At 44.5% G+C, this 24,669-nt stretch overlaps 1 protein-coding gene across 1 annotated transcript; it reads left to right on the top strand.

Annotated features, from left to right (window-relative positions):
- The first annotated feature begins 459 nt into the window (after nt 1-459).
- LOC143301483 (CD151 antigen-like) lies at nt 460-24,620 on the top strand. The gene is made up of 9 exons (XM_076615798.1): nt 460-599; nt 4,993-5,062; nt 7,986-8,177; nt 9,695-9,769; nt 10,968-11,066; nt 13,528-13,657; nt 14,268-14,419; nt 15,248-15,331; nt 19,146-24,620. The coding sequence occupies exons 2-9, from the start codon at nt 5,003-5,005 to the stop codon at nt 19,215-19,217; spliced, it is 864 nt and encodes a 287-aa protein (XP_076471913.1). The 5' UTR covers nt 460-599; nt 4,993-5,002; the 3' UTR covers nt 19,218-24,620.
- Nucleotides 24,621-24,669: the final 49 nt, after the last annotated feature.

The raw sequence follows: 24,669 nt of genomic DNA, 5'->3' as shown, positions 1-24,669 counted from the left end.
GTACAGAAAAGAGAGTTTCTTAGCTGTCGTAGCCGCTCAGACGGATCTTCTGCCGGCGGTGATAAGAAACTCTTGGGCGGAGAGCTGGACAGTACAGCGGCGGAGAAGAGAGTTTCTTAGAAGTGGTAGCCGCTCAGATTTTCTGCATACTTAACCACAACAGCAGTGACATATGAAACGCAACCAAACCCGGCCCTTTGTCTGGAACGCACACACAGACGTTACAGATTTCGCGAAGGTCGCTACGAAGTTTCAGTTTGTCGCTACGAAAAGGGGCAGAAATAAATGGGTAAGTGGGTGCGGGCACGATAGGGTCGTGATCACACATTATTCCGCCCGCATAGAATAAGGGCAATCAGAAGTCAGACCGTCCCCCCAACTGCCACGTGCACATAGTTCCTCTGAACAGAGCACAGGTCCATCTCTCACCTCCGACGTTCGAGAGTGTCATACAACACTTCATTCTCCGCACCGGCAGTTTTAAATTCGCGACAACCAGTTCGTGTTGATTTTCATAAACACAAAGACTTGGGTTGCTGATTTACGATTAATCCTCGTCTGTGACTGTGTGTAATTTCCTGCTGCGTGACCGTTTTAAGGTAAGCATTTTTGAAGAGCCTCTTTCGCCAATAACCTGAAGTGACCTCATATGCCGCAGTGGAGGTGATGTTGCTTTGACCAGGAAATGGTGGGGAGGCACTTGCGAGTGTCTGTTTGATGAGTAAGACATTTAGGGTGCGGTTGTTTTCCAGCACATCGTTCGTATCCTAGTGACACCCCAAAGGTAGAATTAAAGTAGAAAGTAACGTATTTTTCTCGGGGAAGAGGTCATTCAGCTCAAGTTTCAAATCTGTGTCGTTTTGAACTGACAGACCTAGAGAAATCAGGTGAACAGATTATGTACTGAATGACAATGCTATTGCTTGGAAACCCGATAGCTCAGAGCTGAAGTAAAAGACCATCTCTCTCTCTCTGTCTCTGTCTCTGTCTCTGTCTCTCTCTCTCTCTCTCTCTCTCTCTCTCTCTCTCTCTCTCTCTCTCTCTCTCTCTCTCTCTCTCTCAGAGAGTGTGTGTGTGTGTTCTCTATGGGTTTTTTTTCCTATGTCATTTATTAATACCATGCTTGTGTGTGTGTTTGTGTGTGTGTGTGTGTGTGTCTTATTATTACCATTCTTATGCCTTTCTTATTTCTGTAGTATTGTGTTCGCATGCTATGACTTTAAGTGGCATTGTGTAGTGCATGCAGTGACATATATAATGTAGTATTGTGTAGTGTAGACCCTGTTTCAGGGTGGGGACTGGATGAAAAAAAGCGCACCACTGCTTATCTATTGCATTATCCTCAAAAATAGAGAATTTTGTCTTGTCTTTTCTTCTCTCTCTCTCTCTCTCTCTCTCTCTCTCTCTCTCTCTCTCAGACTTACTGTTTCATATTCACATTAGTATAGTATTTAATGACATACACAGTGGATGCTCATGTGTCTGTAAGTGTGCAAGCGCATGTGCGTAAGACTAAGAGTGTGTGTGTCAGTGTGTGTTCTTATGTTGTTGTTTTTTCCTAAGTATTTTATTAACACCATGCTTGTGCCTGTTTGTGTGTGTGTGTGTGTGTATGACTCTTATTATTACTATGTTTATGCCTTTATGTAGTATTGTGTTTGCATGTTATGACTTTACATAGCATTGTGTAGTGCATGCAATGAAAAAATAATCATTAAATGATTAATGTAGTATTGTGTAGTGTAGACCCTTTTTCAAGGCAGAGACTGGATGTAGAGAAGTGCGCCAGTGCTTATCTTTTATCCTTTAAAATAAAGAATTTGTCTTGTCCTTTCTTCTCTCTCTCTGTCTCTCTCTCTCTCTCTCTCTCTCTCTCTCTCTCTCTCTCTGTCTCTCTCTCTCCGACTGGGGGGGGGGGGGAAGGCACAGTACCTGCCTGCCACATGGACATTTTAAGCAAACAACAAAATACCAAAGTGCCGCTTATCCCTTAGTAGTTTAGTTTACTTTGGTTATATTTTTCCTTTCTGTTCCATTTTATTTGTTTTGCACCATTTTTGTTCTGATTTGTACCTACCATGTCACTAGAGCTTTACAGCTAATGACATTAAACATTTCAGTGTTCGGTGTTATCTCTCTCTGTAACACACACACACACACACACACACACACACACACACACACATGTATATATATGTATGTGTGTGTGTGTTGCAAAGTGATAGTAATCTTGGGATAAATGTGTCCATACTGTTTTTAATTAAAAGCATAAAAAATATGTGACATATGAAAAATGGTGTTCAGAAACTTGGGTCCTGAGTGTCTTTTTTGTTGTTGTTGTTTTTAATTGGGCTTTTATTGAGACACATACTACTCAGGAACCAAAATTTAATCTGCACACACACACACACACACACACACACACACACACACACACACACACACCTGGGTGGAACAATTATAAATAATGGGCTTCACATCCTTCACATTTCATTCACCATACAAAGGTCATATATGTGCTCAGAAGGACATTCCTTGCAAAGTAACCCTTGTGTATACATGCACACCAAAACTGAACACCCCTCGATCATTTCCTTATCAGTGACTGTCAGATTTGTGGTGTGCCTGTTGTATGCCACTCACACTGCTGTGTTCTACATTGCTGATAACCAGTCTTTGTCAGGGCATCTGATAATGCATTTATACGATAATAATGATGCAATTTGACACACGCATCTCCCATGCTGGAAGATTGTGGCAGTTACAATAAAACTATACATAAACATAATACGTCAAGTAAACCATACACAAATGTGCTCACACACACTCACCTGCACAAGCGTCCCTGACATCTTGAAACTGGAAAGGATGCACTGCCATGTTCATTAAGCAAGTTCCTGCACCATTTTAAAAAATTCTTGAATGAACACGTTAACTCTCTCCATACAAACGGCGAAAGAGACAACGTTAACAGCGTTTCACCCCAGTTACCATCATCAAAATATTGCAAGCGGAAGGCTCTTATACTGAAGAGGTGAATGTTGACAAAGAATACCACAATTCTGACGACAGAAGCCAAAGGTTGGGTCATTCAGACACCCACTGGACATCCGAGGGGTCTGTGTAGGGGAGAAGAGAGGACTGGCCGTACTGAGTGAGTTAAAAAAAATAGTTCATATAGTGTATCAGAGCTTGAACAGCTTCAGTATGCCTTTGTGTGTAGCAATGCAGACTTCAGAGTTTAGTGTGACCCTTTGAATGTAGTCTGGGACCATTATGAATATATCAATCATCTAATCATGGTAAAACAGAAAAGATTCCCTTTGGACCATATACCAAGATTTTTAATCCACCAAAAGTTGTGTGTGTGTAGATTGTTCTTCAACATTTAGATTCTGTTGTAACTTGTATTGTTTTTTATTTTCATCACAAAACTTTTTCTCAGTGTGAAATTCAGGCTGCTTTCCCTGGGAAGAGTGTGTCACCACATTGCTGTACAGTCCTTTTCTTTTCTGTCTGCAAGTGGATTGGTTTATGTCTTTACATTGTCATTTTTCATTCATTATGCCCATCACTCCTGGTGGAGCATAGGCCATCGACGACCCCTCGCCATCGTACTGTGTTCTGGGCTGTTCTGGCCATTCCAGTCCAGTTGGTCCCTTGCTTCTTCAGCTCTGCCTCGGTATCTCGCTTCCAGCTGTTGCGAGGCTGGCCTCTCTTCCTCTTTCCATGCGGGTTCCAGGTCAGGGCTTGGCATGTGATGCTGGACGCTGGCTTCATGAGGATGTGTCCGATCCAGCCCCACTTCCTCCGCAGTATCTGCTTGGCCACTGGTTCCTGCCCTGCTCGCTCCCACAGATCTTCGTTTCGGATCCTCTCCTGCCATCGGACTTGTAGATGCGCCTCAGACATTTTACATTGTAACAAAGCAGATTTTCTGTACGGAAGTTTTCCAGGGGCAACTCAGTCTCATGTTGCCATGGGTCCTTTTCACTGTTTCACTTTCAGGTGGGCAAAGTGCACTCTGCACAAGGGACCTCAGCTAATCCGTCTCATCCTAAACTGCAAAACGCTGAAGAGTACAGACAATTCAAGGTCAAGGGCAGAGGGAGTCAAACTGACAGTCTGTGCAGAAATTAAACCCAGTTTCTTTGTAATGAGTTTTAAGTTGAGTCCTTATTTCATGTTTGAAACTTGAGTGTGTGTCATCACACATACATATATACACACACACTGGTGTGGTGGTCAGTAATGGTTTGAGTGCTGGATTCTTGCCCAAGTTTCCTAATTTGATTTCTGTCGCACCAGGGGGGGTGAAGGGTGGAGATTTTTCAGATCTCCCTTGTCAACATATGTCCAGACCTGCTAGTGCTTGAACCCCCTTTGTGTGCATAAACGCGCAGAAGATCAAATACACACATTAAAGATCCTGTAATCCATGTCAGCATTCAGTGGGTTTGGAAACAAGAACATACCCAACAAGCTCACCCCTGAAAGCGGAGTACAGCTGCCAGCATGGTACAGTAAATAAACAAAACAGTCATACACTTAAAATCTTACATGTCTGTTGGAGTGTGTGTGTGTGTGTGTGTGTCTGAAACCTGATAGAATGACACAGGAAACGAATGATAAGTTCCCAATGGAAGCTGTCAGTTGGCTCTACCCAGGTGGGCAGCCTGTTGTGCAAATGACTCCGTGTTTGTAAAATGCTTCGAGTTTGGTCTTTGACCAAAAATAGACGCCATGTAAGTATCCATATCATCATCATCATCACACATACACACATGACCAGAGAACCCAGCTTCAAAAGCAGACATGCTCAGTATAATTTTAGATGGTGAATTTTTGCACCAGCTCTGAATTTCTGTGATAAAAAATGTATGCTGTTGTGCTTTTTTTTTTTTTTTTTTTTTTTTTTTTTTTTTTTTTTTTTTTTTAGCAGTGATGACCAGGGTTTCTGAATCCATTGTGTGTGTGTGTGTGTGATTGCAGGGAGGTAATCATGGGCTGTGGAAAGAAACTGGTGGAGACTCTACTCATTGTCTTCAATGTGCTAATCTTTGTGAGTACACATCTTTTGGCCTCTCTCTCTCTCTCTCTCTCTCTCTCTCTCTCTCTCTCTCTCAGTCTCACTCTCTCTCAGACTTCTAGGCTGATGAAAAACATTTTGCAACAAGACAACTTTGTCTGTTTATTGTATCATGTATATTTTACTTTTGTTATGTTTTTTGAAAAACAGTATTGGATATTTGCAAAGTTTTGAAGAGAAAACGAAACTCCAAGCTATCAAGAGTTTTCAACATCTTTTACTCTTGGTCCATCAAAATGAGGAAGGAATTACAGTCACACACACACTCACACACTCACTCACTCACGCGCATGCACACACATATGTGAGGGAGAGCCAGAGAAACAACCAAACAAATAAAGTGTGTTAGCATTAGTCCAGGTGTGTGGCATGTGCTTGTGTTAAAATAACAGTCATAAACACTGGTACTGATGAGAGAGAGAAAAAAATTGGATGAAAATCAGATTTGATTTCTTAGTCCAGGTTTGTGGCATGTGCTTGTGTTAAAATAACAGTCATAAACACTGGTACTGATGAGAGAGAGAAAAAAATTGCATGAAGATCATATTTGATTTCTTAGTCCAGGTTTGTGGCATGTGCTTGTGTTAAAATAACAGTCATAAAAACTGGTACTGATGAGAGAGAGAAAAAAATTGGATGAAAATCAGATTTGATTTCTTAGTCCAGGTGTGTGGCATGTGCTTGTGTTAAAATAACAGTCATAAACACTGGTACTGATGAGAGAGAGAAAAAAATTGGATGAAAATCAGATTTGATTTCTTAGTCCAGGTGTGTGGCATGTGCTTGTGTCAAAATAACAGTCATAAAAACTGGTAATGATGAGAGAGAGAAAATAATTGGATGAAAATCAGATTTGATTTCTTAGTCCAGGTGTGTGGCATGTGCTTGTGTTAAAATAACAGGCATAAACACTGGTAATGATGAGAGAGAGAGAAAAATTGGATGAAAATCAGATTTGATTTCTTAGTCCAGGTGTGTGGCATGTGCTTGTGTTAAAATAACAGGCATAAAAACTGGTACTGATGAGAGAGAGAGAAAAATTGGATGAAAATCAGATTTGATTTCTTAGTCCAGGTGTGTGGCATGTGCTTGTGTTAAAATAACAGTCATAAAAACTGGTGATGATGAGAGAGAGAAAAAAATTGGATGAAAATCAGATTTGATTTCTTAGTCCAGGTGTGTGGTATGTGCTTGTGTTAAAATAACAGTCATAAAAACTGGTAATGATGAGAGAGAGAAAAAAATTGGATGAAAATCAGATTTGATTTCTTAGTCCAGGTGTGTGGCATGTGCTTGTGTTAAAATAACAGTCATAAAAACTGGTACTGATGAGAGAGAGAAAAAAATTGGATGAAAATCAGATTTGATTTCTGAATTGGTACCCAGCTCTTATTGTTTTACCACCATGTTTGGCCTTGCCTATTTTTTACATGTGTGTGTGTGTTTGTTTTGTTTGTTTGTTGTTGTGTTTTTTGTTTTGTTTTCTTTCAGAATTTGGGGACATTTTGTTTTCTATATTTTGATGATGGTGAATGATGATGATGGAGGTGATGATGATGCTGTGGAGATCCACTTAGGTTTGGGGCTACTTGAGAAGGTTGTACTCTCATCACATATACCAGTGTCAACCAGACTGAGAGATGACAGATTCCTGCCACCTGCTGGTCAGGAAATTCCAGCAAAACACCCAAAGACGCATAGTGACGTGGATGGCCCTCAACAAGGGTCTCAGTCTCACAGCACACTCAGCTCTAGGTAGGGTAGGAGCCAGTCACAGGCTGAAAAAGCAACAACAACCTTCCAATGGGGCCTGAACCCACAGCCATGACAGGCGCAATAGCCGAGTGGTCAGAGCGTTGGACTTTCAATCTGAGGGTCCCGGGTTCGAATCTCGGTAACGGTGCCTGCTGAGTAAAGGGTGGAGATTTTTCTCATCTCCCAGGTCAACATGTGTGCAGACCTGCTTGTGCCTGAACCCCCTTCATGTGTATACACAAGCAGAGGATCAAATACACACGTTAAAGATCCTGTAATCCATGTCAGCGTCCGGTGGGTTATGGAAACAAGAACATACCCCACAGGCACACCCTTAAAACGGAGTATGACTGTGTACATGGCAAGGTAAAAACAGTCATACACGTAAAAGCCAGCTTGTGTACATATGAGTTGTTATAGTGTGCCAGCAGTGTCACCCCCCCCACCACCCACACTCTGTCCCCCTTTCCTCCCCATCCCTTCACCTTCCCCCCCCCCTACCCCCCCCCCCCCCCCCCCCCACCCCACCACCCAACCCCTTCTTATCTCCCTTCTTGCTCTGTCCAAAGTGAAGTCTTCGAGGTCGCGCCGACACTGCGCCACCCTCCCTCCTTCCACTCTCCCGCACCCCCACTCCCAAGTCGGCTGTCTCCCAGAAAAACTGACTGGCACAGGGTGACTGACTGATCAGTGATGTGAGGAGCAAGGAAATCCCTGTTGGGCTGTGTGCTGCTTGTAGATGCTGCTTGTAGGTGCTGCTTAAGGTGTAGGGTGAACCTTTTACTGTGTGCAGCTTGTAGGAAGTACTTGAAGTGGGCAGTGTGTGCTGCCTTAGTGTGTGTTGCTTTTGCTAGGTGTGTGAACTGCTTACCTATGTTTATTGTAAAGTAAACACTCTATAAAAAAACCACACCATGTGGCCCTGCTATTGGTGTGAGGAGAGCAAGTGAGTGTGTGCATCAATTAGTCAATCCTATATCCCCCTGTCTGCTCCCCCTCTCCCTCTGGAATCGAACCAACCACCCTTTCGAACAGTTTTTACAGAGTGAACTTGGGAGTTGCAGAAGAAGAAGAGCCCACATCCTCCCAGTCATCAGTCCACGGTGCTAACCACCACTTACGGTGTCCTTTTTTGTTACAGCTGTTTGGTGTGGCGCTGGTGGCCATAGGGATATGGTCAGTGGTGGACAAGCTTTACGTGGCAAACGTCATCGGCGATGACCTGTTCTCCGCCGCCTCCTACCTGCTGATTGTTGGCGCCGTCGTTCTGCTGGCGTTGGCTGTTCTGGGGTTCTGTGCCGTGCGGTCAGAGCGGCAACAGCTGGTGGTGGTGGTAGGTGTCTGGCTTGTACAGTTCTGTCCCTCCCTCTCCCCTTTCCCTTTTCTTGTTCTTCTGGTTTTGTGGGGTGAGGGGGCGGTGGGGGTTCTGTCTGTCTCTGTTTCTGTCGATCTCTCTCTATGTCTCTGTCGGTCGGTCTGTTGCTCTCTCTGTCTGTCTCTGTGTTTCCCTCTCTGTGGGGTTTTTTTTTTTTTCAGTCTGTGTGTTTCTGTCGGTCAGTCTGTTGCTCTCTCTGTCTCTCTCTGTGTCTCCTTTTCTGTGTTGGTGGGGTTTTTTTTCCAACCTTTCTGTTTCTGTCAATCTCTCTGTGTGTCTCTGTCTGTCGGTCTGTTGCTCTCTCTGTCTCTGTCTGTCTCCCTCTCTGTGTCCCCCTCTGTGTATGTGTTTTCTGTCTGTCTCTGTTTCTGTCGATTTCTGTCTTTGTCTCTGTCGGTCAGCTTGTTGCTCTCTCTGTCTCTGTCTGTGTCTCCCTCTGTTTTTGTTTTGTTTTTGTTTTCTGTCTGTCTCTGTTTCAGTTGATCTCTTTCTGTGTCTGTCGGTCGGTCTGTTGCTCTCTCTGTCTGTCTCTGTTCTCCCTCTCTGTTCTTTTTTTTTTTCAGTCAGTCTGTGTTTCTGTCGATCTCTTTCTGTGCGCTCAGAGCGGCAACAGCTGGTGGTGGTGGTAGGTGTCTTACTTGTATAGTTCTGTCCCCTTCCTCTTCTTCTTCGTTTTTTTGTCTCTCTCTGTTTATGTCGATCTCTCTCTCTCGATCTCTCTCTCTCTCTCTCTGTCTCTCTCTCTCTCTCTCTCTCTCTCTCTCTGTCTCTCTGTCTGTCTGTCTGTTGTGGGTCTGTTGCTGTCTGTCTCTCTTTTGCAAACACCATGAAGCCGTTAGACATTACTGAATCTTCCTTCATAAACGTGGGCTCAAGATGGTACTCCTTATTACTGTTAGTTAAAAAGACTTCCCTTTTAGATTCAGGCTATAAACAAGTGAATGTTCTCCCACTAATCTGGAGATTAGAGTACAGCAAAGGAATCACTGTGCACAAGATTGTGGCAGGTAATGAACCACCTGCGTTAATAAACAAAGCTGCCGTGTTTCTGTTCACATTTTCACATTTTACGTTTTGGTTTGCGTGAGCAAAAACAGAAAGAGCAAGATGTCAGCAGGCAAGTTTAATGACTGAATCTGCGTCAGAATTGAGTAAAATTTTGTACAAAATAGAATCATCAGCCACTGAAAATGGGTTACAACATCTGCTAATGTAAATATTGTTTCATCTATGCACCAAAATTGCTGGTAAAATAGGTCACTGACTTTAGGATGCTAAAATAGGACTTAAACGTAAAAGGTTGCAGGACCTTTAACTTTAAACTTTTTTTTTAATTGTTATTATTTTCATGTTTACATTAAAGTCATGTTGGTGGATGTTACATTCCTATGTCATGTTGCTGACAGTGATACACCTCGTCTGTTGAGATTCCTTACCTGGTGACTTATATGGATGGTTGCTGTGTTGTGTTGCAGTATTTCATTGCACTGACGGTCATCTTTTTGGTCCTGTTGATCACGGCCATCCTGGCTGTGGCTTTCAAAGGGGAGGTGAGTTGGTGTGTTGCCTCAGACACTTGTTTACACGCACACACACACCCAGACACTTTGTCTCACTTACAAACTCTCTCACACTACACACTGTCTCACACACTCTCTCTGTCACACCCAGCTTACTCATTCATTCACTCACTCACTCACTCACACGCTAACAGTCTCTTGCACACACTCGCTCACTCTCTCACACACTCACTCACTCACTCACTCTCTCTCTGTAAATCGTTCATTTTATTGATACTGTCTGTCCAATGTGTATGGTTGACAGAACCTTCCTTACCCTCTATCCCCCATTCTGATGTGTAATGCGGTGTGTGTTGTGTGTGTTTGTTTCTTTGATTTTGTTCATTTTTTTTCCCATGCATTTTACTAACACCATGCTAGTGCCTGTAAGCCATGTGTGTGTGTGTGTGTGTGTGTTCGTGTGTGTGTGTGTGATTATTGTTTTGTTTTGATTTATGCATATTTAAAATAAAAAAAAATTTTCCTCTGTTGTGTATCTCTACTAACACCATGCTTTCATTTTATTAAATATTGTGTAGTGTAGACCCTATTCAGGGCGGGGACTGGATGTAAAAAAGCACACCAGTGCTTATCTATTATCCTCGAAATAAAGAATTTTTCTTGTCTTGTCTTGTCTTGTCTTGTCTTGTCTTGTCTCTCTCACACACACACATGCACTCATATTTTCCCTCCCCCGTTCCTTGTTCTTTTCTTGCCCTCGCCTGGTATCTGTCATCATGAAAAGTCATTACATTAATTAAAGAACAAATGAAAACACACATATCATATATACATGTGTGTATATATACGCACACACTCTGCATTAACACACACTCACATACACACACACACACACAAACATGCATGGATGCATGCACACATACAAACACGCATGAATGCATGCACACACATACACACATGCGCGCACACACACACACACATATATATATTAAATAAGAAACAGATGTGGCGGATCAATAGAATACAGAATATGGTTTGGAGTGCCTTGATTATATATAGAGACTGCATGAAATGGAATGTTTTTAGATTTGTTTTAAAGGATGTGAGTGAACGACAGTGACAGCAGTGAAATCCATTTTTATGCAGCTCTCCTGCCATGTTTGTTGAATGAATTTTGTCCCCCTTTTTTTTTTTTTTTCATTCTTGCGTCCATCGGTGGTGACGACAGCTGGAAGAGGAGATGACGGACGCTATGCGCGGCACCTTGCTGTCCAGCTACGGAGACGACAGCACCATCACCCAGTCCTGGGATCGGCTTCAGCGCGATGTGAGTTCTCTCCCTTTTATATCGTATTGTATTATTGTATTACTCTTTTTTTTTTATCACAACAGATTTCTCTATGTGAAATTCGGGCTGCTTTCCCTGGGGAGAGTGTGTTGCTACACTGAGAGCGCCACCCATTTTTTTTGTTTTGTATTTTTTCATGCCTGCAGTTTTTTCTTTGTTTTTCCTAGCGAAGTTGATTTTACTACAGAATTTTTCCAGGGACAACCCTTTTGTATTTGTATTTGCATTACTCTTTTTGTCACAACAGATTTCTCTGTGTGAAATTCGGGCTGCTCTCTCCACGGATAGCGCGTCGCTACACTGACACTTCCACCCATTGTTTTGTAATTTTTTCCTGCCTGCAATTTTATTTGTTTTCCTGTTGCTGTGGGTTCTTTTACATGTGCAATAAGTGCATGCTGTACACAGGACTTCAGTTTATCGTCTCATCCGAAGGACTATATACGTACTGTCCCTGTCACGCTACACGTGATGTGAGTTTTCTCCCTTTTATGTGCGTACTGTCCCTTTCACTGTTGTACATGCTACATGTGATGTGAGTTTCCTCCCTTTTATATGTGTACTGTCCCTGTCACTGTTGTACACGCTACACGTGATGTGAGTTTTCTCCCTTTTATATGCGTACTGTCCCTGTCACTGTTGTACATGCTACACGTGATGTGAGTTTTCTCCCTTTTATATGTGTACTGTCCCTGTCATTGTTGTACACGCTACCCGTGATGTGAGTTTTCTCCCTTTTATATGCGTACTGTCCCTGTCACTGTTGTACACGCTACACGTGATGTGAGTTTTCTCCCTTTTATATGCGTACTGTCCCTGTCATTGTTGTACATGCTACATGTGATGTGAGTTTTCTCCCTTTTATATGTGTACTGTCCCTGTCACTGTTGTACACCCTTTTTTTTCCCTTTCTTTTTTTCTTTTTCTTTTTTTTGGGGGAGGTGGGGGGTGCGCGGGGAGGGGGGGGGGGGGCGACAAGGGTGGTTATTTTTATTTATTATTTTAGGGAGAAAAAAAAAAAAAAAGAAAGAGACAAACCTCACACAGGATGAAGGTCAAGGCCAGTGGAAAGGTTTACAGTTTTTGGCGACAGAAGTTTCCATTGATCGATCGATCAAAGTCGACCAACGAAAGTCAACGGACACAAGATCCGAGTGATTAAGAGTGTTGGGCTTTCAGTCTCTGGGGGTCCTGGGTTCGAATCCCTGGTCACGACGCCTGGTTGGGTTAAGGGTGGAGTTTTTTTTCCCACCTCCTAGGTCACGGCAGACTGGCAGTGCTGCCGGTGCCTCGGTTCCCTTCTTGTACATTCGCATTGCAGAAGATGAAATGACGCACGTTAAAGATCCCCTGATCCCTGTCAGCGTTTTGGTCAAAGTTCAGTTCAGTTTTTCACTGCGTATGGATAAATCCATATGTGCTACATCATCATTTGGTTCAGTTCAGTTGAGTATTTTCCAGGAGGTGTCACTGCATTTGGATAAATCCTTATACGCTGCACCACATAATTTATGCCAAGCAGATGCCTGACCAGCAGCATAACCCAGCGTGCTTAGTCAGGCATTGAGGGAAAGAAGAAAGAAAGAAAGAAAACTGAATGAATACTTTTTTTTTTTTTTTTTTTTTTTTTTGTTGATAGATAGATAGATAAAATTGTAAAATTTGTAAACTCGATAAATAAATGTGTAAAAATAAATTGGTGGGTTATGGAATCAAGAACATACCCAGCTCGCACACGCACGCCCGAGAAACTGGGAGCTTGGCTACCTACATGGCAGGGTAAAAACACCTCCTCTCTCTCTCTCTCACACACACACACACACACACACACACACACACACACACACACACACACATCTGTGAACACATCTGCCACGGCACTGCCAAACAAACAAAACAAAAACCAAAAAAGCAAACCACACACACACCAGAGTGGCAGTATCTGTGTGTGTGTGGGGGGGAGGGGGGTGCAGGGAGGGGGGGGGGGGAGATGGGGGGTGTTAGAGGGGGGTGTTTGTTTGTTTGGCAGTGAGTGGCAGTATTATCCATGTGTGTGTGTGTTGTGTGTGTGTGTTTGTGTGTGTGTGTGTGTGTGTGTTGTGTGTGTATGTGTGTGTGTGTGTGTATGTGTGTGTGTTATGTGTGTGTGTGTTGTGTGTGTGTGTTGTGTGTGTGTGTGTTGTGTGTGTGTGTGTTGTGTGTGTGTGTGTGTGTGTGTGTGTGTGTGTTGTGTGTGTGTGTGTGTTGTGTGTGTGTGTGTGTGTGTTGTGTGTGTGTTGTGTGTGTGTGTGTTGTGTGTGTGTGTGTGTGTGTTGTGTGTGTGTTGTGTGTGTGTGTGTGTTGTGTATGTGTGTGTTGTGTGTGTGTGTTGTGTGTGTGTATGTGTGTGTTGTGTGTGTGTGTGTATGTGTGTGTTGTGTGTGTGTGTGTGTGTGTGCAGCTGGAGTGCTGTGGGGTGAGGGCTTCCACCACAGGACTGAGTGACGGGACGGAGAACTTTGAAATCACGCGCCAAGACTCGTGGCTCATCTTCGAACAAACCCCCTGGTACAGGGAGGCTCGTCTTCGCAGTGAGTGATGACTTGACTTTGTAGTGTTGATAGCTGACCGCACAGGGCCTTAGATGACATTGTAGTGTTGATAGCTGACCGCACAGGGCCTTAGATGACATTGTAGTGTTGATAACTGACCGCACAGGGGGCTCAGATGACATTGTAGCGTTGATAGCTGAGATGACATTGTAGCGTTGATAGCTGACCGCACAGGGCCTTAGGTGACATTGTAGTGTTGATAGCTGACAGCACAGGGCCTTAGATGACATTGTATCATTGATAGCTGACCGCACAGGGCCTTAGATGACATTGTAGCGTTGATAGCTGACCGCATGGTGTGGGAGTAATGCCACTGAAAGGTGCAGATGATGGGGCAGCAAAAAATAAATAAATGGATAAATAAAAATGCGCTTTGACTTCACCTTTCCTCACCCCACCCAGGTGTGAACAGGCGTTCTGACTTGGGTAGGGGGAAAGGTTAAAACAGCGGAAGGACAGGATTAGGCCCGGCCTTCCTGTGCCAAGCCCTGGACACACTGGATTTGATGTCACTGCCCCGATGGCTGAAAAAGACTTATGTGACCTTTCACTGTTTTTTTAAATTTATTTTGTAACTTGTGTGTGCCAGAGGAGGAGCCAGTGCGACTGGTGCCGGAGTCTTGCTGTGTGTATGATGAGAAGATCAGCAACTACCGGGACGTCACCAAGTGCCAGACGTGGGCGCTGGGGCCTCCTGGCAACCTGCGCTTCAGTGTCTTCAACAACGCTCTGCACTACGACGTCAGTCCTTCCTTTCTTCTTGGCTTGCTTTTTTGACTCACTTGTGTAAACAAAGTGAGTCTATGTTTTAACCCGGTGTTCGGTTGTCTGTGTGTGTGTCTGTGTGTCCGTGGTAAACTTTAACATTGACATTTTCTCTGCAACTACTTTGTCAGTTGACACCAAATTTGGCATAAAATAGGAAAAATTCAGTTCTTTCCAGTCATCTTGTTTAAAACAATATTGCACCTCTGGGATGGGCACAAAAAAATAAAGAATGAAGCCTAATTATATGCAAACTGCATTTACTGTTATATTTATTTTTTTCTTCTTCTATTTCTTCTTCTTCTTCTTCTGTTTTTTTTTTCTTCTTCTTTTTCTTCTTTTTTTTTTAATATATATTTTTAATACAGTAAATGTGGTTTAGCGTACTAGTATACATAGATCAGTCCACACACGATCTGACACCTCCTTGGAACTGAAATTGAAACTGTCTCCTTGTAACAGGAACTCGTTTGTCCTGCATGCTTCCCCTTTTTGCCACCACCATGGAGGTGAAAATGAAACTCTCTCCATGAAACTGAAACTATCTCGTCCTGTCTGCTTTGATGTTAACATTTTGTACCCCAAGGACTGATTTAACCGTAATGCCTGGTTGCTTCCCTTGGACCAAATATGGACATTTAGAAATTCAGATGTTTAGAAACAGCTAGCATGGTGAAAAATTGGACTTCAGTGTTTGTGTTTTACACTGATGCCAGGAAAAGTCGCACCAGTTTGTAAACATTATTTACAGAAGCACTTTTAAAATGGTCGCATTTTACCATGTGTGTGTGTGTGTGTCTGCAGGGCTGCTATGAAAAAGCTCGTGAGTTTATCGGAGATCAGGCCAACATACTGTTGGGATGTACCTTTGCCTTCGCTTTTGTCTTGGTGAGTACCTTGGACAGTGGAAGTATGACTGATTAATAAGTATGATTATCATTGTTGATACTTATGTAGCGCCAGCCCTTGGTCAGAGACCAAGCTCTAAGCGCTTTACAAACACGGAGTCATTTGCACGACAGGCTGCCTGCCTGGGTAGAGTCGACTGACGGCTGCCATTTGGAACTCATTTATTTCCTGTGTCAGTCAGTCAGGCTGCAGTCAAACACACACACACACACACACACACACACACACACACACACACACTGAAGGCTGCCTGTTAGAACTCATTCATTTCCTGTGTCATTCAATCACGCTTCAGTCAAACACACACACACACACAAACGCACACACGCACGCATGCACACACACTCACTCACACACACGCATGTATATTATAGTGGGTTTTTCTTCAGATTCTTGCCATGGACAACCCTTTCGGTTCATTTGCATATGCTAAGTGCATGCTGCACACGGGACCTCAGATTATTGTCTCATCTGAAAGACTAGCTCCCAGACCACTGCTCAAGGTCTGATGGAAAGGGGAGAAGTTCTGGTGAGTGTGGAATGTCCTGTGCACACCAGCTGCTGTGGGGAAGTGGTGGTCCTCGCTCACAAAACTCTTCTGCCCAACTCGTCCTCAGAAAGAACTGAACTCCATATCTAACTCGTGTCTCGCCAGCTCCGTTCTTCCTCTGATACCCGACTTCTCAGGATACCTCACATCAGAAGTAAGACCTATGGACACAGATTGTTTTCTTTTCAATCGCCAAAAACGTGGAACAAGCTCCCTGATAACCTCCGTCATTCTGATTCCCTCGCATCTTTTAAATCTTGTCTCAAAACTCACCTTTTCCCTTAGCAATAAGTTCAGTTGTGGCAGGTCCACTTCCTTTGCATTAGCTGTGCTTGACTGTGTGTGCATATATATGTATGTGTACAAAACTACATGCATGTATATGAATGTGTTTGTGGGTGTGTGTGTGTGCACGCGCGCATGTGTGTTTATGTATGTTTGTGCATGCCTATGTGTGTATATGTGTTGAGGGAAGCTGTTAGGTACACATGTATGTTAAAATGTATGTATGCGTATTGTGTGTATGTGTGTGTGTGAGTGTATGTGTGTGTGTGTGTGTGTGTGTGAGTGTTTAGTCACATTTTGGTGTGAGTATGTCTGATTGGGGAGCTATGTGTGTGTGTGTGACTCCTGGCTGTCTGACTGGGGAGCTATGTGTGTGTGTGTGACTCCTGGCTGTCTGATTGGGGAGCTGTGTGTGTGTGTGTGTGACTCCTGGCTGTCTGATTGGGGAGCTATGTGTGTGTGTGTGACTCCTGGCTGTCTGACTGGGGAGCTATGTGTGTGTGTGTGTGACTCCTGGCTGTCTGACTGGGGAGCTGTGTGTGTGTGTGTGACTCCTGGCTGTCTGACTGGGGAGCTGTGTGTGTGTGTGTGTGACTCCTGGCTGTCTGATTGGGGATCTATGTGTGTGTGTGTGACTCCTGGCTGTCTGGGGAGCTATGTGTGTGTGTGACTCCTGGCTGTCTGACTGGGGAGCTATGTGTGTGTGTGTGTGACTCCTGGCTGTCTGACTGGGGAGTTCTGTCTGTCTGGACACCTGGCTGTCCGACTGGGGAACTATGTGTGTGACACCTGGCTGTCTGTCTGGGGAGCTGTGTGTGTGACACCTGGCTGTCTGTCTGGGGAGCTGTGTGTGTGACACCTGGCTGTCTGTCTGGGGAGCTGTGTGTGTGACACCTGGCTGTCTGACTGGGGAGCTGTGTGTGTGTGTGTGACACCTGGCTGTCTGACTGGGGAGCTATGTGTGTATGTGTGTGTGACTCCTGGCTGTCTGACTGGGGAGCTGTGTGTGTGTGTGTGTGACTCCTGGCTGTCTGATTGGGGAGCTATGTGTGTGTGTGTGACTCCTGGCTGTCTGACTGGGGAGCTATGTGTGTGTGTGACACCTGGCTGTCTGGGGAACTGAATGTGTGTGTGACACCTGGCTGTCTGGGGAACTGAATGTGTGTGTGACACCTGGCTGTCTGGGGAACTGAATGTGTGTGTGACACCTGGCTGTCTGACTGGGGGGCTATGTGTGTGTGTGACACCTGGCTGTCTGACTGGGGAGATGTGTATGTGTGCGACACCTGGCTGTCTGACTGGGGAGCTGTGTGTGTGACACCTGGCTGTCTGGGGAACTGAATGTGTGTGTGACACCTGGCTGTCTGACAGGGGAGCTATGTGTGTGTGACACCTGGCTGTCTGGGGAACTGAATGTGTGTGTGACACCTGGCTGTCTGACTGGGGAGCTATGTGTGTGTGACACCTGGCTGTCTGTCTGGGGAACTGAATGTGTGTGTGACACCTGGCTGTCTGACTGGGGATCTATGTGTGTGTGTGACACCTGGCTGTCTGACTGGGGAGATGTGTATGTGTGCGATACCTGGCTGTCTGGGAACTGAATGTGTGTGTGACACCTGGCTGTATGACTGGGGAGCTGTGTGTGTGTGTGACACCTGGCTGTCTGACTGGGGAGCTATGTGTGTGTGACACCTGGCTGTCTGACTGGGGAGCTGTGTGTGTGTGACACCTGGCTGTCTGACTGGGGAGCTGTGCGTGTGACACCTGGCTGTCTGACTGGGGAGCTATGTGTGAGTGACACCTGGCTGTCTGACTGGGGAGCTATGTGTGTGTGACACCTGGCTGTCTGACTGGGGAGCTATGTGTGTGTGACACCTGGCTGTCTGTCTGGGGATCTATGTGTGTGTGTGACACCTGGCTGTCTGACTGGGGAGCTGTGTGTGTGTGACACCTGGCTGTCTGTCTGGGGAGCTGTGTGTGTGTGACACCTGGCTGTCTGACTGGGCAGCTGTGTGTGTGTGACACCTGGCTGTCTGTCTGGGGAGCTGTGTGTGTGACACCTGGCTGTCTGTCTGGGGAGCTGTGTGTTTGACACCTGGCTGTCTGACTGGGGAGCTATGTGTGTGTGACACCTGGCTGTCTGTCTGGGGAGCTGTGTGTGTGACACCTGGCTGTCTGGGGAGCTGTGTGTGTGACACCTGGCTGTCTGTCTGGGGAGCTGTGTGTTTGACACCTGGCTGTCTGACTGGGGAGCTGTGTGTGTGACACCTGGCTGTCCGACTGGGGAACTATGTGTGTGACACCTGGCTGTCTGTCTGGGGAGCTGTGTGTTTGACACCTGGCTGTCCGACTGGGGAACTATGTGTGTGACACCTGGCTGTCTGTCTGGGGAGCTGTGTGTGTGACACCTGGCTGTCTGACTGGGGAGCTGTGTGTGTGACACCTGGCTGTCCGACTGGGGAACTATGTGTGTGACACCTGGCTGTCTGTCTGGGGAGCTGTGTGTGTGACACCTGGCTGTCTGACTGGGGAGCTGTGTGTGTGTGTGTGACACCTGGCTGTCTGACTGGGGAGCTATGTGTTCTCAAGGCCTGACTAAGCGCGTTGGGTTACGCTGCTGGTCAGGCATATGCTTGGCAGATGTGGTGTAGCGTGTATGGTTTTGTCCGAACGCAGTGACGCCTCCTTGAGCTACTGAAACTGAAACTGACTGGGGAGCTATGTGTGTGTGACACCTGGCTGTCTGAATGGGGAGCTGTGTGTGTGTGTGTGACACCTGGCTGTCTGACTGGGGAGCTATGTGTGTGTGTGTGACACCTGGCTGTCTGACTGGGGAGCTGTGTGTGTGTGACACCTGGCTGTCTGACTGGGCAGCTGTGTGTGTGTGTGTGACACCTGGCTGTCTGACTGGGGAGCTATGTGTGTTTTTTGTGACACCTGGCTGTCTGACTGACGCAGGTGGGCGGCTTGGTGCTGGCCGTTCTGCTCTACCGCCAGCTGGGTGAACAGACTCGCAACATCAGGCACTGACCTCCGGGACTGTGGCCTTGACCCTTGACCCCTGACCCCTGCATGCCACACCCACACCGAGGACCCAGCAAAGTGTGGCCTGAATGGCCCCCGGAACATACCCTGACTTGCCTTTCGTTTTCGGCAGCGTTGATGGTTGGGAGTTTGTAGGTTTCCCTAAGAGGCTGTTTAAAATGTTACAAGACAAAAAATCTTTGTCAACGAGAGTTTAACATAAGCCTGTGGAGCTTTTTTTATTTTTTATTTTATTTTTATTTTTTACATGCTGCTCTTGTCTCTGAAGCAGCAAAGAAGATAGAGGTTAACAAAAGGACAGGATTCTGTAAGGTTGTGTTTGCATGGCAAGTTCACAACTCAGCATAACAGTACATATATATATAAACACTGTTTTTATTCGCAGGCAAGGCACTGGGGCTTCAATGTCTACCCTGTAAAATTTTAGTGGGTTTTTTTGTTGTTGTTGTTTTGTTTTTGTTTTGCTTTAGATTTGGAGAGGTGAGGTGTGCCAGTTGCCTTTACATTAGTGTCAGATTGTTGGGGAGTGGGGGGGGTGGATGGTCAGGGGGAGGTCATATTCCCAGTAGTGGATTGGGGATTGCCATTTTGGTGGATGTCACGTGGGTTGTTGTGTGGTCAGATTCTTCTGCGTTCGCAGGGCGCCTTTCACACATTCTTTTACATGAATGAATGGGATTTAATGATTGTTGATATCCAGCCCTGTAGGCAGCCATTCTCTGTTTGCGGGGTGTGCATGCTGGGGTATATTCTTGTTTTCACGACCCACCGAACGCTGACTCGGGTTACTTGATCTTTGATGTGCGTATTTTATGTCGGCATGTGTGTACACAGAAAGTTGGGATCAGGCAGCAGCAGGTCTGCCCATCTGTTGACCTGGGAGAGTGAAGACAGTCACCCCTCCCTTCACTGACCGTGTGCCGTGACTGGGAATCAAACCCTGGGCCCTCAGATTGACAGGGGGTTGTTTGGGATGTTCGTTTTTTGTTTTGATTTTAAGATATTTTTATCTGTGTGTGATTATCAGTGGGTTTTTTCTTTTGGAGGGGGGGTTGTGGGTTTTTTTTAATCTGTCAGTGAGTTGTGGTCATGAATACATTTCTTTTACAGTATCAGTGCCTGAAACTGTGGTAATGTCTGTGGCATCATGTACAGCAAAGATGGGGACTCTTTTTGTGTGTGTTTGTTTTATCAGCATCATTACTTGCCATTGATGGGATTGAGATTACGATGATGATTGATCCTTATTCATTCAGTGTGTTGTTTGATGGGAATGAGACCATTACAGTTCTGGCAGTAACGTCTTGTGCGTGTTGATGTAAGGTTTGTCTCTCCTTGGCAAGGTTACGTATTTAGTGGTGTGTGTCCATCGAGATCGATGATGACCATCGTTGTCATCCAGCTGGGGGATGGGGGGAAGGTGGTGGTGGGGTGGGGGGATGCTCATGAATCTATCTGTGAATGTGCAGATGGCTAAGTAGTCTGTGGTTAGCATACATGTTTGCAGTGTGACAGCAGTTGTGTACAATGTTCTGAAAGGCCATGTATATTTTGTGAAAAAATGTGTTGCGACGCATTTGCATTATCGCATGCCTGTGAGGCCATGTATCTTTAGTGACGAAACATGTGGAGAGGCGTTTGCATTATCACATGCCTTTACTGTATCTTTAGTGACGAAATGTGTGGTGAGGTGTTTGCATTATCCCATCCGTGTATCTTTAGTGATGAAACGTATAATGAGGTGTTGGTACTGTCACATGCCTGTGAAGCCATGTGTCTTTAGTGACGAAATGTACGATGAGGTGTTTGCATTGTCGCATAACTGTAAAGCTGGCAAAGTGAAGTTACTATTGTGTTGGGATGATATTGATGAGTGTGCGTGTGGATGTAGTATAGCAACACAAGCAACAGTATTGTTTTTTTGTCACGAGCAGTATTCTGTGTGTGAAATTTGGGATGAGGTCTGCGGAGAGGGGGTTGGGGTGGGGGGCTGGTTGGCACTGTGCTGACCTGTTCAGTTTTCTTTTCGGTGTAATATTGTTTCCATGGAGATGGTAGGGGAAGGATTTTTCGATGTATTTTGCCATTGTAACTTTAATGTCTCAGAATTTAGCCAGGGTAACTTTTTTTTCTTTTTTCTTTTAGCCATGGTAATGATTTTTTTTTTTTCTCAACATTATTCAGCCATGTATGCCATGTTTTTATCTACACAATTTAGCTATTGTAACTATATTTTTATTGACACATTTTAGCCATGGTAGCTATATGTTTTCATCTGTATAATTTGGCCATGGTAACTATGTTTTTTTTCTGCATGATTTAACTGTGGTGATTATATTTTATTTTGCATAATTTGCCCATGGTAATTTCTTTTTCCTCATAACGTGTTAATGATAGTTTCTTCTACATGATTTAGCCACATTTATTTTATTATTTTTATCCACACAATTACGCAAAGCTTTGCTACACAATTTAGCCATGGTTGCTGTATTTTCCTTTGTAAAATAACTGGTGATCAAAGCTGTGTGATTTTTATATTTTCTACATAAATTGGCCATAGATAATTATATTTATAGCTACATATTAACATGATTTAACTGTGATAATTTTATTTTTCTACATAATTTAGTTCTTGTGACAGTATTTTTTTCAATATAATTTAATTGTTCTAAAAACAAGGAACTTTCCCACATAATTTCGCCATAGTAACTATATTTTTTTCTATGTAATTTAGCCCATAGTTTTTTGGGTGTTTTTTTTCATAGTTAGCCATGGTATTTAGATTCAGATTTTTTTCCCCAGTAAATTTCTGTGTTAAGAGTTGTCAGGTATTTTGGCAGGAGTAGCCTCTCCATTAGGTGACAGCATCTTCCACAGTGTTGCTGCAGGATCAGCTCTACAGCAGACTGCAGCAATTTCTTTCTGTTTTGGGGGTTGGTTTGTTTTTTTGCTGCATGTTTTCCAGTGACATTCCAACAGTTATTGCTGTCTTCTGATGCAGTCTGTTGAAGAAGAAATATAGTCAGTTGTGGCCAGTGAAAAATCAGTCTCTTTTTTCCTTTTTTTTTTTTTTGAGCACTGCTTCATGTCGCCTTCCTTTGACACTTGTGGGGCTGTGCGTGTCTGTTGGGATCACTTATTTTTTTCACAGAGCTCGGTTTGTACTGTACATCATGTGGCATTGTTGCAAGTATTGTCAGTCAATCTAGTCAGTTTGTATCCCTCAGTTCAAGGGTGCTGCTGTCTTTTCCTTTAGAACGTCGCCCTCTTCTCCTGAGGTTCCCGGGGAATGGACACGAGTCTTTGCAGGGAAAAAATTGGAGAGAGATTCAACAGCGCTGTGAGGAAAGGAGGGTGGGGGGGGAGGCAGGTGAAATCGGGTGGGCTGTGTGTTCGTGTGTCAGGCACAAGTTGCGAGTGTTTACGTTTGTCAGAAGCTTATGTGTTTGATTTACACTTAGTCACTCATGACTTTCAAACTTGCACACACATTTTCACTAGCTCAGTCCTCAGTCTTAATAAACTCTAAAATACCCTCGGGTTTTTTTTTGTTTTGTTTTGTTTAACTAGTTCGATTTTAAACAATCTAGTCAGTTTTCAATTCTTGTTATATCAATTACCTCCCCTCCAGGGATCGGGAAGGTGATCACACACCTTACCATCTCACATAGAGAAGAAAAGAAAAACAACAAATCACTCAGTCATTACCCCTCTGGGAACTTGTTCGGGTGATTTTACACACCTTCACTTAGCGAAGCTGATATCAGTTCACTGCACCAAGCAGTCAATCATGTTTGTCCAACGTAATTTAGCATCACACTGATACATAACTGTGTACAACATCACCCACTGCTTCCAACCTTTCATATTCAGTTCATAGTTTAGAACCATATTAGCACGTCCCAGTTCTTCAAAAAATATTATACTTGAGTTGCTAATACGGTATCAAAAATTCAATTATGATTGATTTCAGGGAACTACTGCCATCCATCGCAAAAATATTCCAAAAACTCTGGCTTTCCAAAACCATGAAAATTATATATTCAGGTGACTAAAGCAGGTCAGGTCACAACCTAGATAACTCTATTCTTTCAGTGTCCTGAGGTCACAACCAGCACAGAATAAATATGAAGTACAGACCTCTCCTGGTCAGTGACCACTGCTCAGAAGTGAAGATGTTCACAAGGCACGTGTCAAGTAATGAACTCGGCAGTCCGACACAAAACATCATCCAAAAGGAAAGAACCTTGAAGAGCCTTGACCGAGATGGCTGATATGTACAAGGTGTGTAGATTCACAGTGACTAGAACTGCACACAGCCATGGCTGATATGTACAAGGTGTGTAGATTCACAGTGACTAGAACTGCACACAGCCATGGCTGATATGTACAAGGTGTGTAGATTCACAGTGACTAGAACTGCACACAGCCATGGCTGATATGTACAAGGTGTGTAGATTCACAGTGACTAGAACTGCACACAGCCATGGCTGATATGTACAAGGTGTGTAGATTCACAGTGACTAGAACTGCACACAGCCATGGCTGATATGTACAAGGTGTGTAGATTCACAGTGACTAGAACTCCACACAGCCAGCTTCTCCATCCATACAAGTCCAAGGCGGATGGAAGTTTCAGTTTCAGTTGCTCAAGGAGGCGTCACTGCGTTCAGACAAATCCATATACGCTACACCACATCTGCCAAGCAGATGCCTGACCAGCAGCGTAGCCCAACGCGCTTAGGCCTGGATGGAAGAGTTTCTGTTACTTACATGCAGACAAGATACACATGACTTCTGCTGCCCATACATTGTCCATGCATACCCCAGTTCCTCCTCTCAGTTCAGTTAGTCCTCCCTCATTCTCCACCCACCCACAACCCACATCGCCCCCCACACCCCCCATGCCCCCGCACTCCCTTACCCCCACACCCCCAACCCCTCCTGCCCCCCAAAAACGTGTCACACCCTAAAAGAAGAAGCCACACAAAAATTGCGTCACACAAAACATCGTAGAACATTACTGTAGCATGTTATGGAAAAACCTCTTCAAATGTTTAATCAAGGATGAAGATTACAGAGAATATATTTTCTTATAGGTTACCGAACCTCAGTTACCTGACAACATTATTATGACGGGAAGCAGACAGAATGTGTGAAAAAGAAGGTTGTATTCAACAACCGTTATGATCTAGGGTGGAACAGATTGGTTATGATATTTATCATTCCTATCAGAAAAAGAAAGGGGGAAAGAAACAAGGAAAATGTCAGTGTGCATTCCAAAAGGTTTACATTCCATGACAGAGTATCATGCCTCTGATTAGCTGTTGTTGGTTTTCAAGGCCTGACTAAACGTGTTGGGTTACGTCACTGGTCAGGCATCTGCTTAGGAGATGTGGTGTAGCGTATATGGATTTGTCTGAACGCAGTGACGCCT

The sequence above is a fragment of the Babylonia areolata genome, chromosome 27 (genome assembly GCF_041734735.1).
Source record: "Babylonia areolata isolate BAREFJ2019XMU chromosome 27, ASM4173473v1, whole genome shotgun sequence".
NCBI classification, from domain to species: Eukaryota; Metazoa; Mollusca; class Gastropoda; order Neogastropoda; family Buccinidae; genus Babylonia; species Babylonia areolata.
The sequence above is the reverse complement of the archived record's forward strand: the minus strand, read 5'-3'. Positions and strand labels throughout refer to the sequence as shown.